General features: G+C 34.9%; 1 protein-coding gene across 5 annotated transcripts in view; it reads left to right on the top strand.

Moving 5' to 3' along the window:
• The window catches only part of UBE2D3 (ubiquitin conjugating enzyme E2 D3), a 28,917-nt gene extending 21,116 nt beyond the window's left edge, over nt 1-7,801 (top strand). For all 5 annotated transcript variants that reach the window (XM_006918879.3, XM_006918878.2, XM_015594910.2 and 2 more), the window contains exons 5-8: nt 619-696; nt 1,869-1,974; nt 4,234-4,327; nt 6,320-7,801. In XM_006918879.3, coding sequence (XP_006918941.1) covers nt 619-696; nt 1,869-1,974; nt 4,234-4,327; nt 6,320-6,365 — 324 coding nt within the window. In that variant the 3' untranslated portion in view covers nt 6,366-7,801. The remainder of the gene's footprint in view (nt 1-618; nt 697-1,868; nt 1,975-4,233; nt 4,328-6,319) is intronic.
• The last annotated feature ends 12,677 nt before the right edge of the window (nt 7,802-20,478 follow it).

Genomic DNA, 20,478 nt, shown 5'->3' with positions numbered 1-20,478 from the left:
GCTAGTTTTCTGTTGAAATGGAAAAACATTCCACGTTGCTTTCCATATCTAGTAATCTGAATTCAGTATGCTTTTGAAGAAAAAACTTCCATGGTTTTGAATGAGAATTTTGAGGAGCCAATTTGGGAATTAAACTGTCTAAAATCCTATTTGGTTTTTGTTCTCTTTCTCCTGTTGGTTTGCCAAGTGGCCAGAATGTCCTATTGAGAGGTACAACGCCAGTTGTATATATTATATGGCTATCATTCTACAAATGTAAGAACTTATTTTGAAGTTATAGTTCGATACATAATACTGTATGTAGATTTTATTGCTTAGTATACTTTTCCTTTGTGAGAATGAGGAGCTAGAACACTGTGTTTCTGGATCATTTTTAAAATTTTTCGGTGACTTATGTAAAATGAGATCTAAGTAAATTAGAGTTCGTGTTCTACAGTAAATTTTGATTGTTTTTTCCATTAACATGAACTGAATTTTGGAGTAATTTAGACCCTTATTACAGTGTAAATAGTAGGTAATTTTGGTTCATGATAGGGAAATACTTAGAAAATAGAAATGTAATGGATTATTTAGCAATAATATTTTAAGTATCGGTTAAGCATATTTTTCTTTTCACAGAATGACAGCCCATATCAAGGTGGTGTATTCTTTTTGACAATTCATTTTCCTACAGATTACCCCTTCAAACCACCTAAGGCAAGTATTTTCTTCCAAAATCTGTTACTATAGATTTGTTCTTTATTTCAGAGGAATAGAGTATTCTTACAAATTAGGCTTCTGCATAGTTAAGATTAAGTTGGTGTGTGTGTGTGTGTGTGTATATGTATGTGTATATATATATATACACACACACACACATACCAACTTAATCATATTATATAATGAATAAGAATAATTGAAGCTGGTTACATATATTGAATTGAGTCATTGATATGGAATGCTGACTTGACCTTTAGTTAAAAGAGCAACTAGATCTGGATTTGACCTTTGTAAATGGAGATAAGAATTGCCTTATCCTCAATGTTGCAAAGCTCAAATATACTCTGGATTCTCTCCCTCACTTTATTACTGTGTTTATACAGATTTGGATTATTAACCTTAGTGTCTTGTAATAGTAGGCTTCAAATATTTGACTTCAGTATGCATTTGCACATATTACTGCAACTTAAATTTGTGTTGAGGCTTAGACTAACCATTTTGAGGGTTGAGCTTGCATACATAACTGAACAAATCTATCAAAACTTAGAGTTGCTTAATGCACTGAGGTGGACTGGTTTACAAGTATTAAAAACATGTATATGGTCCTTGACTTTTCAGAGCAATATACACAAATTCAACGTATGTGAATAACTAGAAGGTAATATATACATAGAACATTGGCACTTCACTATAACCATCTTCACCATGTACAGTAGAAATGTAGACTCAAATACATACCTTTGTAACGATAATCTTAAATGAACTGGTCTATAAATTTTGGTTTACATTTAGCACTTTCTTTTTTAAAGATTTTCTAGATGAATGTTACAATCAAAATACCCTTCCAATTGCTCTGTGATAATTTTGATGTGGTAGGGCCAAAGTTAACCTTCAGAATATTCCACCATATCATTGAGAATAACATTTTTGCCCTAAAGTTATATTTTCTATTTTAGTTAAAAAGAGGGGGCCCCTGGGGGACTTCGGTCAGAATATAAAAGCCAGTTTCTGTAATTTTTGTTTTTTTTATATGTATGAATTAGGTTTTAGCTATTTGACTTTTTAATTGTGGCAGTTATTTTAAACCTTGCTAGAAGTCTTCTATAAGTTTAGAATGCTTGTTTTCATTTGGGAAAAATACCTAAAGGTTTTTTTTTTATTTATTTTAGGTTGCATTTACAACAAGAATTTATCATCCAAATATTAACAGTAATGGCAGCATTTGTCTCGATATTCTAAGATCACAGTGGTCTCCTGCTTTAACTATTTCTAAAGGTAAAATACTTTTAAAGAAAGTCTTGAGCTGCTCTGATTTTCTAATAGTTAAAGGACTTTCATTGGGGGGAGCTACTTTGAGTATTATGCCAACTTTTCGGGGAAGGAATAAAAAGTTATACCATTTTTGCTATTTTAGCAGTATTGATTAGAGAAATTTGTGGGCAGCAGTTAAAACTAGGGTATTGGTATTATTTGCAAATAACATCAAATAATAAAAGCAAAGTTTATTTTAATTGATTTCTGTAGTAGTTTTTAATCCCAAGCCATTTGCACATCGGGGCTGCTTTTTGTCTTTTAACTAAAACAATATCTCTAAAGTTAAATTTTTAAATCTTAAGGTTTCCATTGCAAGAAATTTTGGTTTTGCTTTTCTGTGTTTACATGTTTTTTAGATAAAAAGCCATTTAAAAAAAAAAACCTTTAGTTAGGTGTTGTGTGAACATGGTATGTTGTTCCTACTTAATAACAGTCTAAAATTAGTCTTGGAAATGTCCTTAGAGCAATACTGCTCTTCTACTTTTAATAGGGATCCATTTAAAATTACCACCACAGAACTACTTAATGGGAAAGAAGTCTGCCTTCAAGTATTTCTTGGTATTGGCCTAGCATTCCTTAGGTACACAAAATTAGGCTTTTAATGTTATTGATTATGACATTTATAGACATTTGAGGATAGCAGTTAACTTTAGCATCCTCACATTGTTTCTTGGAATAGTTCATGGTATTTTACAAAAAAAACTTATGATTTCTATAAGTATGGTAAATTCTAAGTGAAATAGGGTTCTAAGGCCAGGACATTTCTTCCATAAGCTTGTACAATACAGTTGAATCTCCTAAGGGGCAGTGTAGCATTTCCCAAACTTTTACTTGACTAGAACCACTTTTGAGGGGAGAGAAAGGGAAACTGAGTAATGCTTTCATAATTGTTCTAAGTGTAACATAATTTTAGACCTGTTTTTCACTCTCTTGGATACATTTCAGTTTCCTTTCAAATAAGACTCTTAACACCACATACCTAGTATTAAGAATACCTTAATACTAGCTAGCCTCCAGGTGTTTTTTTGTTGTTGTTGTTGGTTTTTTTTGTTTTTGGTTTTGGTTTTTTTGTTTGTTTGTTTTTGCTGGTGGGAATGCAGTATAATACTAAACACTGTTTCTGTAAGTGTAGGTTGAGTTTTATGCATCCCCCCACACTTGGGTTTAAAATATTTGCTTGTAATATGTTACATTAATGTTGTCTTATTTTATGGCATGTTTTGTCTTCATCTGAAGATTGTCCTACCCACTTGAGGCTTTTATAACTTAAAATACGATAGCACCTTGTACAATGTCTGGCACATAAAAGGCATTCAAAATGAATTAGATACATGTTCCATGAAGCTTGGCATCTTTGTTGAATAGGTTAGGGTAAGAGCTAGAGTTGAAGGCTCACTTGGTAATAGATGTTGGCATTTTTTCATTTTGTCAATACTCTTGGGGATATTGCCTCTATCTTATCAATTCAAGGAAATAACACAGTCAATGGAGCAATTGGGAGTTTTTGTGAAAATTGAGAGCAGGATTATCTCACAGCTAAGAATATTATGGTATAGATATTCCCCAAATGTTCTTTTAATTAAAGTTTTTTTTTTTCCTCAGAGTACCAAGAAACTCAAGTGATTAAATTCTAATGCCACTCGTTTTTTAAAAATAACAATAAACTACTATGGCATTATTTGGTGATCTCAGAACTCTTGAGTTTGGCAGTATTTTTATAACTAGTCAGTACTAGACCCAACAGAGCTCAATTTGTAGCATTTCTTATTTACCAGGAGCTTGTCTCCTATGAAGTAAAATCTCTGTAAAGCTTTGTCTTGTTGAAATTAAGATCTAAACTAATAAAAAACTTTTGAAGATTGAGGTTATAATATGTGGTTTTACTTGATTTCTAGTTTTATACCATCGCGTTTGGAAAAGATGCTTGATAAAATTTCAGTCTTGAATTTGAGACTGTTCTTGTGGCTTGACATGTAATCTGTCCTAGAGAATGGGCCATGTGCATTTAAAAAGAATGTATTCTGCAGTTTTTGGATTAAACTTTCTGTAAATATCCATTAAGTTCATCTGACTAATATGACATTTCAGTCCATTGTTTCTTACTGATTTTTCTATGTGTATGATCTGTTCATTGATATAAGTGGGTATAATTTGTGTTTTTAAGTACTTTTCTTTATCCAAATTCTCGATGCTGGGTAACAGACATTTATTTTCTTGCAGTTCTTTTATCCATTTGTTCACTGCTATGTGATCCAAACCCAGATGACCCCCTAGTGCCAGAGATTGCACGGATCTATAAAACAGACAGAGATAAGTAAGTATGTAGTAGTTTTAAGGAAATAATACAAAAAGTTGTCTTTCTTAATGAGTTAGGCTTATACTTTGCTGTAAGTTATGGCAATGCCAAGAAGCCTTGATGCTTACTTTTGGTAAGATAATAGTTTAAGTAATGCAGTAGCTAGTTACTGAAATGGGACTATTTTTGAAAATTATTAGGTTTTAGTTTTGTGACAATGAATAACCCCTCTAAAATGTTTTCTATTTCTAACATGTTCAACACTCTGTCACTTTATTATTAAGTTTTGGAGAAGAAAGCAAATTATTCACCTCAGTTAAGTTTTTGAAAAAAATATAGGTACTATTGTAAAAATTTGGTCTAAATTTCTCAAATATTTGAATTGTCTTTATATACAACTTCACTATTATAACTTTCATATTGTTATAATTAATGCCAAGTATACTTGTTCAATTAGGTACAATAGGTTAGCAAGAGAGTGGACAGAGAAATACGCTATGTTGTAGGGTAAGAGGATCTGCACTCTATGGTGCGCTTATTCATGGTACTGCCAGCACTTGAGTGCTGCATGCTTTAAGGCACTGTATTAACTAACAAAAGGTAACCGATGTCGGCAGTTTTCTGAAAACTATTTAACTGCTTGATCTCTGTTTAGCCTGAAAGTATACCAAGTAGTCATTATTGCTTGAGAGTATTTTTGCATGATAAAGCAGTTATATAGCATTAGTAAGAAATGGAAATTTAAGTAGTATCTTTCAAACCACCATGGTGTTTAATTTTAATGTTAAAATTGGTATATTTTAAGCTTTATACCAATGCTATATGGAATGTGGTGGTTTAGTTTAAATTTTGCCAAGGGATAATGTATAAAGGGAAAACTTTCAATTAAGCCTAAGCATCTAAACTAAATGTTTATTACTGACATGCATGCATTAGTGTTAGCTCTACTTTGTGGCTCCCTGTATGCTAAACAAAACCTTTGTTTTAAAGCACTGGCTTTTTGAGAAGGTGTCCTTGAATGTGGTAACCATGAATTGGTAGAAAGAACTTCTCTATGTTAAAGTTTAGAAAAATGCTTGAATCATGTTTAGTCCTTGGTTTGAAATGAAGCTAGTTTAAAATCTTAGCAAGTTCAAACTATAAATAAATATCTAAAAGTTCTGCGCCTTTTGATGTATATTCACTTCTTAAGGTTAGCACTATATTTTTTGTTGGTAAGTAGACCAAGGCATGGGTGTAACAGGGAAAAATTGATATCATTTATCAATATTAGTGATATTCCCCGGTGATAAATAACCTTGCTTGTGTGTCTGTTGCCCTCGGTTGTATTCCTAGAGATTCCCATTCATTGGTCTCAAATGGGGTTTGTTACAAGCTCCAATTACCATACTATTTAAAAATAACACATGTGGTTCTAATTAACACAGTCCATTGACACCCACCTCCTCTTGAAAACTACCGCTCTTTTATCAGTAGTTTTAATGTCTTAATCTTCTGCCTGTGCCTAAGTTTCAAAGGCATTTTCTCTTCTGGTATTACCCGAGGTCAAGTAACTTCTCAAAGTCTAGGAGTTAGATAAAATGGTTAGTTAACTGGTGTTATAGCTGTAGGTATACAGAATGTGTATACTGTTCTGACATAAGTCCATGGTGAACTGTAAAATAATTTTTTATATGTTAACATTTGTTGGAATGGATACTAATTATAGATTTGTAATAGAAATTAGCTGAGTGGTAGGGGAGAGAAAAGGTCTTTCTGTGATTTTTGCTAGCCTCCCCAATCTCAGTGTCACTTTATTGTTTATTAAAATATTTTTAGTGTTTTGGAAGCATAAGGTTTTCATTTCCCACATTGCTTTGAGTACCAATGCTGTTTCTTCCTGTCGGCTTTATTCTAACTATAGCCATTAAATGACCGATGAGTCAAGGTAAAATAGAAGTCTTTCATTCCCTTTTAAGTAGTAAGTATTCTTCATTTTAACCTTTTGAATAACATATTCTTTATTTACAGGTACAACAGAATATCTCGGGAATGGACTCAGAAGTATGCCATGTGATGCTACCTTAAAGTCAGAATAACCTGCATTATAGCTGGAATAAACTTTAAATTACTGTTCCTTTTTTGATTTTCTTATCCGGCTGCTCCCCTATCAGACCTCATCTTTTTTAATTTTATTTTTTTGTTTACCTCCCTCCATTCATTCACATGCTCATCTGAGAAGACTTAAGTTCTTCCAGCTTTGGACAATAACTGCTTTTAGAAACTGTAAAGTAGTTACAAGAGAACAGTTGCCCAAGATTCAGAATTTTTTTAAAAATGGAGCATGTGTATTATGTGGCCAATGTCTTCACTCTAACTTGGTTATGAGACTAAAACCATTCCTCACTGCTCTAACATGCTGAAGAAGTCATCTGAGGGGGAGGGAGATGGATGCTCAGTTGTCACATCAAAGGAAGCAGCATTATTCTAATTGCATCCATTCTTGTTTAAGCCTTCCACTGTTAGAGATTTGAGGTTACATGATATACTTTATGCTCATAACTGATGTGGCTGGAGAATTGGTATTGAATTAATAGCATCAGCAGAACAGAAAATGTGATGTATTTTATGCATGTCAATAAAGGAATGACCTGTTCTTGTTCTACAGAGAATGGAAATTGGAAGTGAAACACCCTTTGTATTCCAAAATAGGGTCTCAAACATTTTGTAATTTTCATTTAAATTGTTAGGAGGCTTGGAGCTATTAGTTAATCTATCTTCCAATACACTGTTTAATATAGCACTGAATAAATGATGCAAGTTGTCAATGGATGAGTGATCAACTAATAGCTCTGCTAGTAATTGATTTATTTTTCTTCAATAAAGTTGCATAAACCAATGAGTTAGCTGCCTGGATTAATCAGTATGGGAAACAATCTTTTGTAAATGCAAAGCTGTTTTTGTAAATACTGTTGGGATTTGCTTCATTGTTTGACATCAAATGATGATGTAAAGTTAAAGAGTGAATATTTTGCCATGTTCAGTTAAAAGTGCACAGTCTGTTACAGGTTGACACATTGATTGACCTGATTTATGCAGAATTAATAAGCTATTCGGATAGTGTAGCTTTAGTCTGCTGCACCTGATACTGGCAGCCCTGGAGTTCATAGGTGGACTTGGGACCCAGCAGTTTTGAACATGTATATGAAGTTTAAGAAATTTATTTTCCAGGTGCAACCCCCATCTAACTAAATTTTTTCTTCACCTTGTACACTTGACAGATGAAAAAACCATAACATGGGAGTAATGATGGGTTAAAATTTACAAAATAAAGTACTGTTTTGGTGTGGGAGTTGTCATGAGGCTGTGTTGAAGTGACTTAACTATGGTGGGATATTGAGTATCCATTGAAATGGATTTGTTTAGCCATTTACATTAATGAGCATATAAATGCAACAGATATCATTTCAGGTGACTTAACATGAATGAATAAAAGTCAATGCTATTGGATTATTTTTTGTTTGAAAAGTGCTATGTGTGCCACTAATTTAACTTCTGTAGTAACAAGGGCATTATCATTCTTCACCCTTCCTAATTCTGACTGTATAGTTTCACTTTTTTCCCTAGTTATTTTGATTTGTCCATTGCTTTCTTACAATCCTGTATTCAATTTCTAGCACATCTGTGACTTTTCTCCACTTCCACATTTTGCACTGCTTACACTTATGTGCAATCTTAATCCTTGTCTGCACACAGATGTGGAAAGCTAGATATAAAATAAATGTTAAAGCTTGATTTTTATAAACATTTTAATAATGTAGTTTGGACATGATTTATTGACTTAAGGTTCTTCTCTAAACTGGAAGTGAAATGCATGCCTTCCAAAGATGTTCTGGCTTTGTTAATTCTGTAATAAGCATTTTATTGAGAAATATCAATCCAAGCTATACAATTTTCCAGAGTGAACTTTTTTTCATCTTTTGCTTTAAAAATGACTCAAGGATAAATGTCATTGTCATACTGTTAAAACTATTTTGGATTGAAATTACAAATGAGAAATTAGTAACATACCACTCTACAAGGTAAGAAAATCTGTTGTTTGGCTATTTTCAAAATAATTCTGAGAATTTTACACTCAAAATAACAGCTTTAGTAGACATTTCTTGAAAGCCAACCGTAAATAAAACTTGTCAGAACTTCTGGATCCCTAACTGGCTTTCAGATTGACCTTTTAGCCATAGACAGCCCTTAAGCGTTTATAAAGATGACTTCCTTAAACCATTGATTAAATGATTAGTGCATGTGTCCAGTTCTCTATATCTTTGACTTAATGCTTTCTACAACATTTCTGATGTCACTTACAAGGGAATAAGCCATAAAGGCTTCTCCAGGTTTAAGAGAACAGTAAAGTACCTGGAAAACCAACATATATGAATGTATGGACACAACTTGAGATCATATCCAATGAAAACTTCAAAAGAATCCAAGAATTTGCCCTATTTCCCCCATATGCATTACTAGTGCCATGTATAGGATGCTAGTAAATGTTAGATTAAAATTTGGTTTTGGTTCTATATATTTCCTATATCTTTTAATGCATAAACACATTTTAAATAGTTTCTTTTAACCTATGAGAATTACAGTCCAGTTGACTTGTTAATGGTAAATTACATTTTAAGTGACTCTGGGCAAGTTTGCAATGTGATAATCATTTTTAAAAAACTTTGCTTTCTTGTGTGAGTGTACTCACAATTTTTTAAAGTATGAACCACAGTTAACTAGTGGTCTCAGGGGTAGTGAACACTCACTTTTTTTTTAATGGCTTAGTTGAAATATGCTTCAGATACTGATTATGCTGTTAGTGATTTTGAGGGTGACTCAAATTAGCCATGTTTTGTGTTGGCATAACAAAACTGTTAAATGATTGTTGATTACACTTTTAAGTGAATTTGTCTTATGAGGAACCCAGTGCAAGTCACTAAATATTGTCTATCTGCATAACACTTGTAATAGCTAAGGTTAACTGAGCTTAAAGGAATTGTTACCATTAAAGTCTGTGTTTAAAGACACTTTGGTCTTACTCAGTAATTCCAGCCAATGGGAAATCCACACTTTAACCTAATGCTGTGGGTAAGTTCTCTTTTGAACTTTTTAAAACAAGTTAAAACTCATCTTTCAAGAACTTAGGACAGTGGTTCTCAAAGTGTGGTCTCAAGATCAGCAATATCAGTATCATTTGAGAAATTCTTTACGAGGGAAATTAACAGACCCCTCTCCAGGCCTACTGATACCGGAAACTGTGGAGTGGCACCCAGTAGCCTGTTAAACGCCATCTAGGTAATTCTCAAGTCTGTTTCTGGCTCTCCCTTTAGCAGACTATAGCAGTAATCCTTGGGCCCTATTTTACAAGTCTTAGTGTTCCATGGCAATGAGTTACACTCTGACCAAGTACTACCTTTCTAATCTGACAAATTCATAGTACTTAAAATTGTACTGTAGGTTTATTTACACATATAACATTAACATCCTACAATTAACTAATTTTAGTAGCAGTCTAACATTCAAATTATAATACTTAGATTTTTGGGGGTGTGTGGGGGGGAGGTGTTACGTCATTCAACCAATGGCCAGGTATATTTAAAAGTAACCAGATACAAAAGTCTGCTAAATGTTGATAGCTGAACAAAGATTTGAACCCTGGGCCCATTTTGTGATGTTACATTAAGCACTTTTTCCCAGTGTAATGAGAAAAGTAGGTATTTAGAAATGGGATTCAAAAAACATGGTAGCCGCCTGCCACTGCTTTCCCCTCCCTGCAAAAAGGAGAAACTACGTTAAAGATCAAAACTAAAATTTTCTAAAAAGGTTAGGAAGATTGAAATTAGTGAAACATTTGTTTTCGTTAGGTCCCCAGTAACTACCATTGTTGTGCATTCTTTCCTGCTCCCCTGTAACTACTTGTTCCTTTCTTGCCTCATTTTCTAGAAATTTTTATAATTTACTCTGGTACACAGTGTTTCTGATAATTATATCCCAGTTATACACTTTCTAGAAGAGTGTTTAAGAGCCCTCTTAATTTTTTTCTGTATTGTATAAAACATAAAATAACATTTTCATTTTTATATCCTATTGTCTAAGCCTCTATATAACCTTGATTTCTTGTTTACCATATCAAATTAATTTGAATAGCGTCAAGGCCAAACAATGGGAGTACTTTCATGCTCTAGTTGCTTAAGAACAGTTAACCACTGTCATTTGCCGACCTCCCAGCTGTCCCCTGAACTATATAGCTGCTTATTCATTATCTGCCTAAAAGGTAATTTTAAGATATCTAAAACTGACTTGATTTCTACACACAGTCATACACACACCCTTCCTGTTCTTGGCCTCAGTGAATGTAAACATCCAGTTGCACTGGCCCAAAACCTAGGCATCAACCCTGGTGTCTCAGTCCACTTCCAAATTAAAAAGCAGTCTTGTTTGTTCCACCTTTAAATTTTACTCAGAATCTTCATATATACTGCTGCCACAATGGTCCGAAGCTCCATTATCACTTGGATTATGGCAATAGCCTACTGAGTGATCTCCCTGCTTTTTACTTTGCAGCACTATCCCACACACAACACCCAGCACAATCTTTTTAAACCATATCAGTTCATGTCATCACTTTTCTCCAAACCTAATGGTTTCCCATCTCATTCAGAGTAAAAGCCAAAATAACTAAAAGCAGTTTACAGGCTGTATTGACTTCCCACCACCACTTCATCTCTAATTACTGTTATTTGCCTCCAGTGTCTCCCCAACTTCCTCAGCTCAGTCACACAGTTTTGCTGAGATGAACACAGCAGGCTTTCTACCACCTTAAGACATTTGCCCTTGTTCTTCCTTTGCCTAGAATTACCTTAACTCAGATATCATATGGCTCCCTCTTGCCTAATTGTTAGGTCTCTGTTTAAATGTCAACTTAGAGTGCTTTTTCTCAAGTATTCTGTATAAAATAACAACAGCATCACCATTACACTATACACCATGGCATATTCAGTGTTAGCCACCTGACATGTAATATCTGTTTCCTCCTCAACCCCATGCCAGAATGTAACCTCTATAAGATCAGATGTTTTTTTTTCTGTGCTCTGCTATATTCCTCAATGACTAGACGACTGCCTGGCACACTGTTAAGTGGTCAAATGTTTAATAATGCCCATGAGCTAAATGGTAGACTTTGCCAAAGGTATTCCTTGCTTGATTTTTGACTCCAAAAATACAAAAAACAAAAACTGCAATATACTATAGAAAAATAATAAAGGGAACATTCTTTACTCTCTGTTACAAGTAAAATACCACCACGGCAGGTAGATGGACATTTCCATTTCTATCATGGATCATTACCCTGACCAGCTCTCCTGTGAAAAAGCAACTAAGTATCCTGGGAAAAACTTAAAAAAAAAGAAATGTGTCAATAATCTGTCAAGACAGAAAGGAGTAGTTTCAAGCCAAAAACAAATTGAAACCAGAAATCCAAAGAGGAAGCGGAATATAACCAGAAACCAGTTTTCATCTTGAAAATGCTTGGGAAAAGAAAACAAGTGAACTATACTTTAATTTTTGTGACCCTGACAAAGCCCAGAATGCATCCAAAAAGTGGTGTCAAATAGGAAAAACTCATCCCTAATACAATGAGGAGTCTGCGTGCCTTGAATTTTGGTGCTTGGTAGCAGAATATTCATCTCAAAGTTTGTAATTATAGTTTAGTCCTTTGTGGAAATTTGCAGCCCTGAATCTTACTACACAGGTGGTCCCAGAAAACTCAAGCAGAAGATTTAATTTTTAAAGTAGTTCCAAGTCAGCAACCAGGTGCTGGCAGGAGCAAACAAATACCCTGCAGGAATTCTAATACTTCACCGTTAAAAATTGGGGTAAATAATTTTAAAAAAAGAAAGTAAAAAGGCACATAACACCATGAGTGGAAACCGTCCAACTTGCAAATATTTTGGATTTTAAAAATATCAGGTCGTTCAAATTGGAAAGGAAGAAGTAAAACTATATTCACAGATGACATGATACAGAAAACTCATAATAATAATACAATTGTTAGAGCTAATTGCATTCAGCAAAGTTGCACGACACAAAAATCAACACAAAAACATCAGTTTTATTTCTATAACTAGCACGGAACAATCTGAAAATGAAATTAAAAATTCCATTTACAATAACATTAAAAAGAATAAAATATTTAGGAATAAATTTAACCAAGGAAGTGCAAAACTTGTACACTGAAAACTACGAAACATTTCTGAAAGAAAGTAGTTGTAAATAAGTGGAAAGACATCCTGTGTTCATGGATTAGAAGATTTATTAGTGTTATGATGTCAATGATCCTCAAAGCAATCTACAGATTTTGCGTGATTGCTGTCAAAAATCTTAATAATTGTTTTTGCAAAAATAGAAGGTTTAAAAATTCATATGGAATTGGCAGAGTCAAACAATCTTGGGAAAAAAAATGTTTGCAGACTCATACTTCTGATTTCAAAACTTACTACAAAGCTACAGTTATCAAACAGTATTGTACTAGCATAAAGATAAACATATAGACACATGGAATAGAATTGAGAGTACAGAAATAAACCCATATACATCTGTGGCCAGTTGATTTTCAATAAGGGTATCAAGACCTCTCAATGAGGAAAGAATAGTCTCAAAAAATGGTGCTGAGACAATTGGTTATTCACATGCAAAAGAATGACTTTGGAGCCCTACTTCACATCATATTCAAAAATTAACTCAAAATGAATCAAATCCGAAATCTAAGATCTAAAACCATGAAATTCATAGAAGAAAACAGGACTAAATTTTCATGACTTTGGATTTGGCAATAAATTAATAGGTCTGATACCAAAAGCACAAGCAATGAAAGAAAAAAATAGATAAATTAGACTTCATCGAAATTATAAACTTATGTGTGTCAAAAGACACTATCAAAGTGTAAAAACAACCAACAGTCATGGTAGGAGATATGAACAAATCACATATCTGATACGGAATATATATTCTGTATTATATATATATTTATTTATTTACCTGGAATAGGTAAATTCTGTGCTTGCCTCCTCCTCTGACCACATCAAAACTACAACTAAATTATATAACCACCACCCTTGAGAACCACATGAAGACTAGCTGAACAGAACTCCTGTAACTAAGGACAGGAGTCTGGTAGGAGGGGTGGAGACTCAAAACAGGCTGGTCCCACACTCAGGTGTGGTGGTTAAAAATCTGAAAGGATATCTTGCTTACAGAGGTCCCCCCTGAGTAGTCAGGGGTTTCAGTTCCACATCAGCCTGCCAGCCTGGACCACCAGTGCTGAGATGAGGAGTCCTATAACATCTGCCATGAGAATCAGCAAAGATTCCAACCAGAGGAGATGGAGGGCTGCTGGAATCCCAGACATCCCTCTTAAAGGGCCCGCACACAGACTCACTCACTGACAGATTCATTTAAACTCACTCACTCTGAGCTCCAATGCTGGGGAAGCAGCTCTAAAAGCTCCAGAGAAATGCAAATTAAAACACAATGAGATATCACCTTACACCTGTCAGAATGGCTTTCATCAATAAATAAACAAACAAGTGTTAGCAAGGATGTGGAGAAAAGGAAACTCTCTTGCACTGTTGGTGGGATTACAAATTGCTGCAGCTTCTATAGAAAACAGTATGGAGGTTCTTCAAAAAATTAAAAACTAAACTATCATATAACCCAGCAATCCCACTTCTGGGTATTTATCCAAAGAAACTTTTGACCCAAATAAAACCCAAACAATAATTCATAAAGATCTATGCACTGCTATGTTCATGGCAGTACTATTTATAAAAGCCAAGATATGGAAGCAACCTAAATGCTCATCAGTAGATGATTGGATAAAGAAGTTATGGTTGGTACATACAATGGAATATTACTCAGCCATAAAAAATGAAATTCTATCATTTGTGACAACATGGATGGATCTAGAGGTGATTATGCTGAGCGAAATAAGTCAGAGAAAGATAAACATCATATGATTTCATTGATATGTGAAATCTAAGGAACAAAAAGAACAAACAAATTGAAAACAGATGTACAAGTATAGAAGACAATCGGGTGATGGCCAGAGGGGAGGGCGTGGGGGGCTGGGAGAAAGCGGGAAAGGGTTAAAGACGTACAAATTAGTAGATGATAGAGGGTCATGGGAATGGGGAGCACGACATAGGGAATGCAGACAGCAGTAAGTTAATGGCTAGGTGTAGACCCAAAGGGAAAATAGAGTAATCAGGGGGATCATTTCATAAACTATATAAATGTTTAACCAATGTACTGTATAGTTGAAACTAATTAAAAAAAAAAAAAGAAAAAAAATTAGTCTCAAGGTTATGAGCCAACCTTTACTGCTCCTTTGTCTGTGTCTGTTTTCTAAGGCAATGTTGTAGGGATATCATTTCAAGAGATAATTCTATAAACTCTCAGATCGTGCCAGTGAAGACGCTGCCATCAGGGAAGGCAGAACACATTCAGCTATCTTTCCATTAAGATTTCTAGATTAATTCCATTGTGGTCTGATAGTATACATTGTATGATTTTTATTATTTTAAATATGTAAAGGTGTGTTGTATAACTCAAAATGTGGAACATTCACCTATTTTGGTGAATGTTCCACGTGAATTTGAACAGAATGTTGCGGGAAGTGGTCTATACATGTCTGTTATATCCAGTTGAATGACGGTGCTATTGAGTTAGTTCAACTATGTCTGAACTGGTTTTCTGCTTGCTAGATCTGTCCATTACTGATATATGGGTGTTGAAGTCTCCAACTGTATCAGTGAATTCACCTTTTTCTCCTACAGTTCTGTAGTTTCTGATTCATATTTTGATGCTCTGTTGTTAGGCACATACACATTAAGGATTGTTATGTCTTCTTGGAGAACTGACCCCTTTAATGCTATTTAATGCCCCTCTTTATCCTGATAATTTTCTTTGCTCTGAAATCTACTTGTTATGAAATTAATGTAGTTAGCCCAGCATTTTATTTTTGATTAGTAATAGTATGGTAGATCTTTCTCTATTTCTGTGATTTTAATCCATATCTGTCTTTATATTTAAAATAGATTTCTTGTAGACAGCAGGTACTTAGTTTTGTTTTTCGATGTACTATGAAAATCTCTGTCTTTTAACTGGTGTATGTAGATTATTAGCATTTAAACTGATTATTGATATAGCTGGCTTAATATCTACTATATTTCCTGTTTTCTATTCCTATTTTCTACTCGTTGCACTATTCTTTGTTCCTATATTTGTCTTCAGTACAAATTAATAAATATCAATGATTATTTTTAAACTTATTCAATGGTTGCCCTAGAGTTTGTAATAAACCTTTGCAACTTCACTGTCAAGGTCAGCTTTCAAATAATATTGTACTACTTCATGGACAGTGCAAGTACCTTATAATAACAAAGTATTCCTAATTCCTCACTTCCAATCTCTTGTGTCATTACTCTGTTATTTTACTGATACATAAACTATAATCATTAAAAACATTGTTGCTGTTATTATTTTGAACAAACTGCTGTTAAAGCAATTAAGAATATTTTTTCTTCCTTTTTTTTCTATGTAGATCCCAGTTTTTGACCTATATCATTTTCTTTCTCTTTGATGAACTTCTTTTAACATTCTTAAGAGACAGATGCATTGGCAACATATTCCCTCACTTTGTTTGTCTGAGAATGTCTTTATTTCTCCTTCACTTTTGAAGGATAATTTCACAGTGTACAGAATTCTAGTTTGGTGATTTTTTTTTCCCCCTCAGTACCTCAAATATTTCACTCCATTGTCCTTTTGCTTGCATGATTTCTGAGGAGGAACTGGATGTAATTCTTATTTTTATTCCTATGAGCAAGGCATTTTTTTCTTCTTGCTCCTTTTAAGATATTTTCTTTACCTTTGGTTTTCTAAAGTTTGACTGTAACCTTCCTAGGCGTAGTTTTGTTTTGTTTCGTTTTTGTCATTTATTCTGCTTGGTGTTCTCTCAGTTTCTTGGATGTGTGGTTTGTGCTCTGACATTAATTTGGGATGAATTATCTGTCATTGCTTCAAATATTGATTTTGTTTCTTTCTCTTTTTCTTCTCCTCCTGGTACTCCCATTAAGCATTTGTTACACCTTTTTAGTTGTCCCACAGTCCTTGAATATTCTGATTCATTTCTCCCCAGTCTTTTTCTTAGCTTTCAATTTTGGAAGTTCCTGTTGGCATATCCTCAAGCTCAGAGATTTTCTCCTCTGCTGTGTCAAGTCTATTAGTGAGCCCATCAAAGGCATTCTTTAGTTCCATTAGTGTTTTTGAGGTCTGATATTTCTTTTGATTTTTTTCTTCGAATTTCCATCTGTGTGCTTACATTGCCCATTTATTCTATCATGCTGTCTGCTTTATTCATTTAAGTCCTTAACGTAATTATAGTTATTTTAAATTCCTGACTTGATAATCTAACATCCCTGCCATGTTTGAGTCTGGTTCTTGCCCTGTCCCTTTAAATATTTTTGTTTTTTGTTTTTTATATTTTTTATTTATTTATTATTTTTTGTAAATTTTGTTGAAAGCCATATATGATGTACAAAAAGGAACCGTGGCCAATAGGCGTTTAGTGATGTGATGGGAGAGTTTGGAGAGAGAGGAAGCTTTCTATGGTCCTATGATTAGGTCTTAGTCTTCTAGTGAGCTTGTGCCCTGGACTGTGAACTTCACAAGTGCTTCTCATTTTTTTCACCCTCTTACGTTGGGCAGGATGGCTAGAGGGGTCTGGAGTTCAGTATTTTTCTTCTCCTAGGTTCTTTAGGCTCTGATAAAAGCCCAGCAGCTAAGGCTCTGATAAAATAGTTTCTCTTGAGGGCAGGCCTTGTTAAGAAGGATAGAAAGCTCTGATATATTTCAAAAGGGTTCCTTTCTCCCTCCCCTCGCTGACACTATGAGAGAACTGTTCTCCAGTCTTCAATGTGAGAGCTTGGTAGAGCTCCTGGAGGTAAAACTCACAAAGCGTGAGTGACCCCTTGAGACTGGGCTCCTGTGAAGGTTTTACCTGACAGACTTGTTCACACTGAGCTTCCAGTAATTTGTTAATTACAGTTTTTGGCTTTCCTACTGTAGTACTGGTTCCCGTGGAGCTTTCTGCTCATGGGTTTTTGATTGGTAAGTGGTGATTCTCTGTATCCACTTGTCTATCTTTCTAATTCTGGGGGCAGCAGTTTTTCCCATCATGTCAATTCTTGATGAACCTAAGAAGAACTGTTGACTTTGTTTGTTCAATTTTTTACTTGCTTTTAGGATGGAGTGACAACTTCCAATCTCCTAATGTGACGAGGTATTAACTGAAGTCTTTTATTTCCTTGACCCGTGTAATTTTTTAGAGTAACTTTAAAGCAAATTTTAGAGTAAATTTAGGTTAACAGCAAAATTGGATGGAAAACACATAGTGTTCCCATATACCTCCAGCTCCCAAACACTGCACAGCCTCTCCTATTATTAACATCCTCCACTAGAGTGGTACATTTGTTACTATCAATAAACACATCATTATCACCCAAAGTCTATAGTTCACATTACGGTTCACTCACAATGTGGTACATTCTATGGGTTTTGACAAATGTATAATATGTATCCACCTTTACGGTATTATACAGAGTAATTTCACCACCCTAAAAATTCTCTGTTCTCTGCCCATTCATCCCTACCTAACCACTGGCAGCTACTGAACTTTCTACCTTCTCCATAATTTTGTCTTTTCTAGAATTTCATATAGTTGGAACTATAATGTATGTATCCTTTTCAGATGGACTTCTTTCACTTTGTAATATGGATTTAAGGTTTCTTTCTGTCTTTTCATGGCTTAATAGCTCATTTCTTTTTAGCACTGAATAACAGTCCATTGTCTGGATGAACCACAATATTTTTACCTATTTACTACAGAAGGACATCTTGGTTTCTTCCAGGTTTTTACAATTGTGATAAAATTTCTATAAACATCCATGCACATGTTTTTGTGTAGACATAAGCTTTCAACTTCTTTGGTTAAATACCAAGCAGTGTGATAATTGGATTATACGGTAAGCGTATATTTAATTTTTCTAAGAAACTGCCAAAGTGTCTTCCTATGTGGCTGTACCTTTTTGCATTCCCATAAGCAATGAATGAGAGTTCCTGTTGTTCCACATCTTTGCCAGCATTTGGTGTTGTCGGTGTTTTAAATTTTGACTATTCTAATAGGTGTGTACTGGTACCTCAGTGTTCTTATAATTTGTATTTCCTTGATGATCTATGACGTGGAGCATCTTTTCATATACTTAATTGCCATCTGTATATCTTCTTTAGCTCATTTTTTAGTTGAATTCTTTGTGTTTTTAACTTGGAATTTAAGAATTGTTTGTATCAGCTAAATGGGGGATATTTATGGCCTATAGTTATAAGTATAAGGGATTAAGCAGACGCTCTGAGTCATTTTTCTTCCCCTTATTGTAATTTATGGAATTATCTCATAGGATTGGAACATCTATGGCTTTGGTATACCATGGCATTCTAGTGAGTTTCCCAACTTCACATATTTAGAGATGAAGGAAGCCTGGTCACATGAGCCAAAAGCCCTCATTGGCCACCTGCAGCAGAATATTGACTCTGCATGACATTTAAACTCTGTAGGCTTTACTTGTCTTTTTAAATGAGGAAACTATGACTTGATCTAAACAATCTGAATTCTGAGAAGCGTCAAAAGAGATGATCAAAATGAAATCCGTTTAAACAGTGTAAGGTTACAAAAATGGGTGACTATTTTTAAAATTGTATTTGATTCTGTGCCTTTAAATTATGTAAGCTGAGAAGTTTTATGACCATCTCAAAATAAGATTTATTCTTCTTGGAAATAGTGGACAAAAAATAGGTCTATAACAAAATGAAAATTTCATCACGTTACCGAACTCAGTTTCAGCTGCTTGCCGCTTGGGATCCAATAATCCAGAGACAAGACTTGCTGGGAGGAAAGCAGGTTTATTTAAGAGCTGTCACCCTGAGACCATGGCAGACTGCTGTCACAAAGATCATCTTGACACTTTGGTGCTGGCAGAGGTTATTATAGGGAGATGGCTGAGTAAAGGACAAGGGAGAGATTCCAGAGCCTCATCCTGGATGGGAGGGAAAATGTTTCTAGGCCAACTATCTTGTCTCTCAGCCTTGGCTCTGTTTCCCATGCCACCTGGAGTGGCCCGAGGCCATCTATTCTGTCTCCGGGCCTTGGCTTGTTTCTCAGGCTACCTGGAGGGGAAGTGAAACAAAGGAATTAACAAGGACAGGGTGAGGAGCTCCTCCCTTCTAGTGGGGTGCGAGTTAACTCCACGAACTGTCTGTCCCTCCCTGTATGCTCTGATAAACATCGTGAAGCAAAGGTCTGGGGAGGATTTTGTGTTCAGAATTATAGCACTGAAATCAAGCCAGATTCCTTCAAAGTCTGTTCCTAGGGTTCTCAAGCAAGCAAACTGTTTATCTACAAGTTGAGCATTAGTCAACAAGGCACTTCTAGGCGTATAAAAATGAGAATGAGAGTGTAAGGACAAAAACAGGGTTACAGAGTTACATTATGAGGTTACAATCATAAAGCTACAGTAATCTCAGTTACACTCCCCACTGTCGTTTCCTTATTTCCATTTCTATGGAAGTTTTGTTGATCTACCTGCAATGGACTGGTTGGGCAGTAATTTATCATGAGATGCTCAAACTTGCAATTAGACATGGTGTTCAGTTCCTCTAGTGGGAGGAAGAGTCCCGAGGTGCATTCCCTTTCTAATTGTCAAGGCTGGTCTGCATAATTTAGTTATACTTATGATTATTTCACACATTCTGTAAGACATTAATATAGTTGAGCATAACTTTACAATAGGACAGATTTTATTCCCGGTAGTAAACAACATAAATCGGAAAACCAGTCTCACATGTCTTGGAACAAGAGAGTTGGCATACAAAGGTGGAAAGGTAAAGACAGAAAAGACAAGCTATTATATCAGGTGAAGCCTGCTCGAATCAGAGAAAGAAGCTATATCGAAGAAGCGGAGCCTATGTGTGGTTAGTGTGGGTTACAATTCCTCCCCTTCTCTGGCTCATTCCTCCATCTTGAGGGAACAGGGGCAAAG

Source organism: Pteropus alecto, unplaced genomic scaffold (genome assembly GCF_000325575.1).
Source record: "Pteropus alecto unplaced genomic scaffold, ASM32557v1 scaffold5, whole genome shotgun sequence".
In the NCBI taxonomy this organism is placed as follows: Eukaryota; Metazoa; Chordata; class Mammalia; order Chiroptera; family Pteropodidae; genus Pteropus; species Pteropus alecto.
Note: the sequence above shows the minus strand (reverse complement) of the source record. Positions and strands in the feature narration are given on the sequence as shown.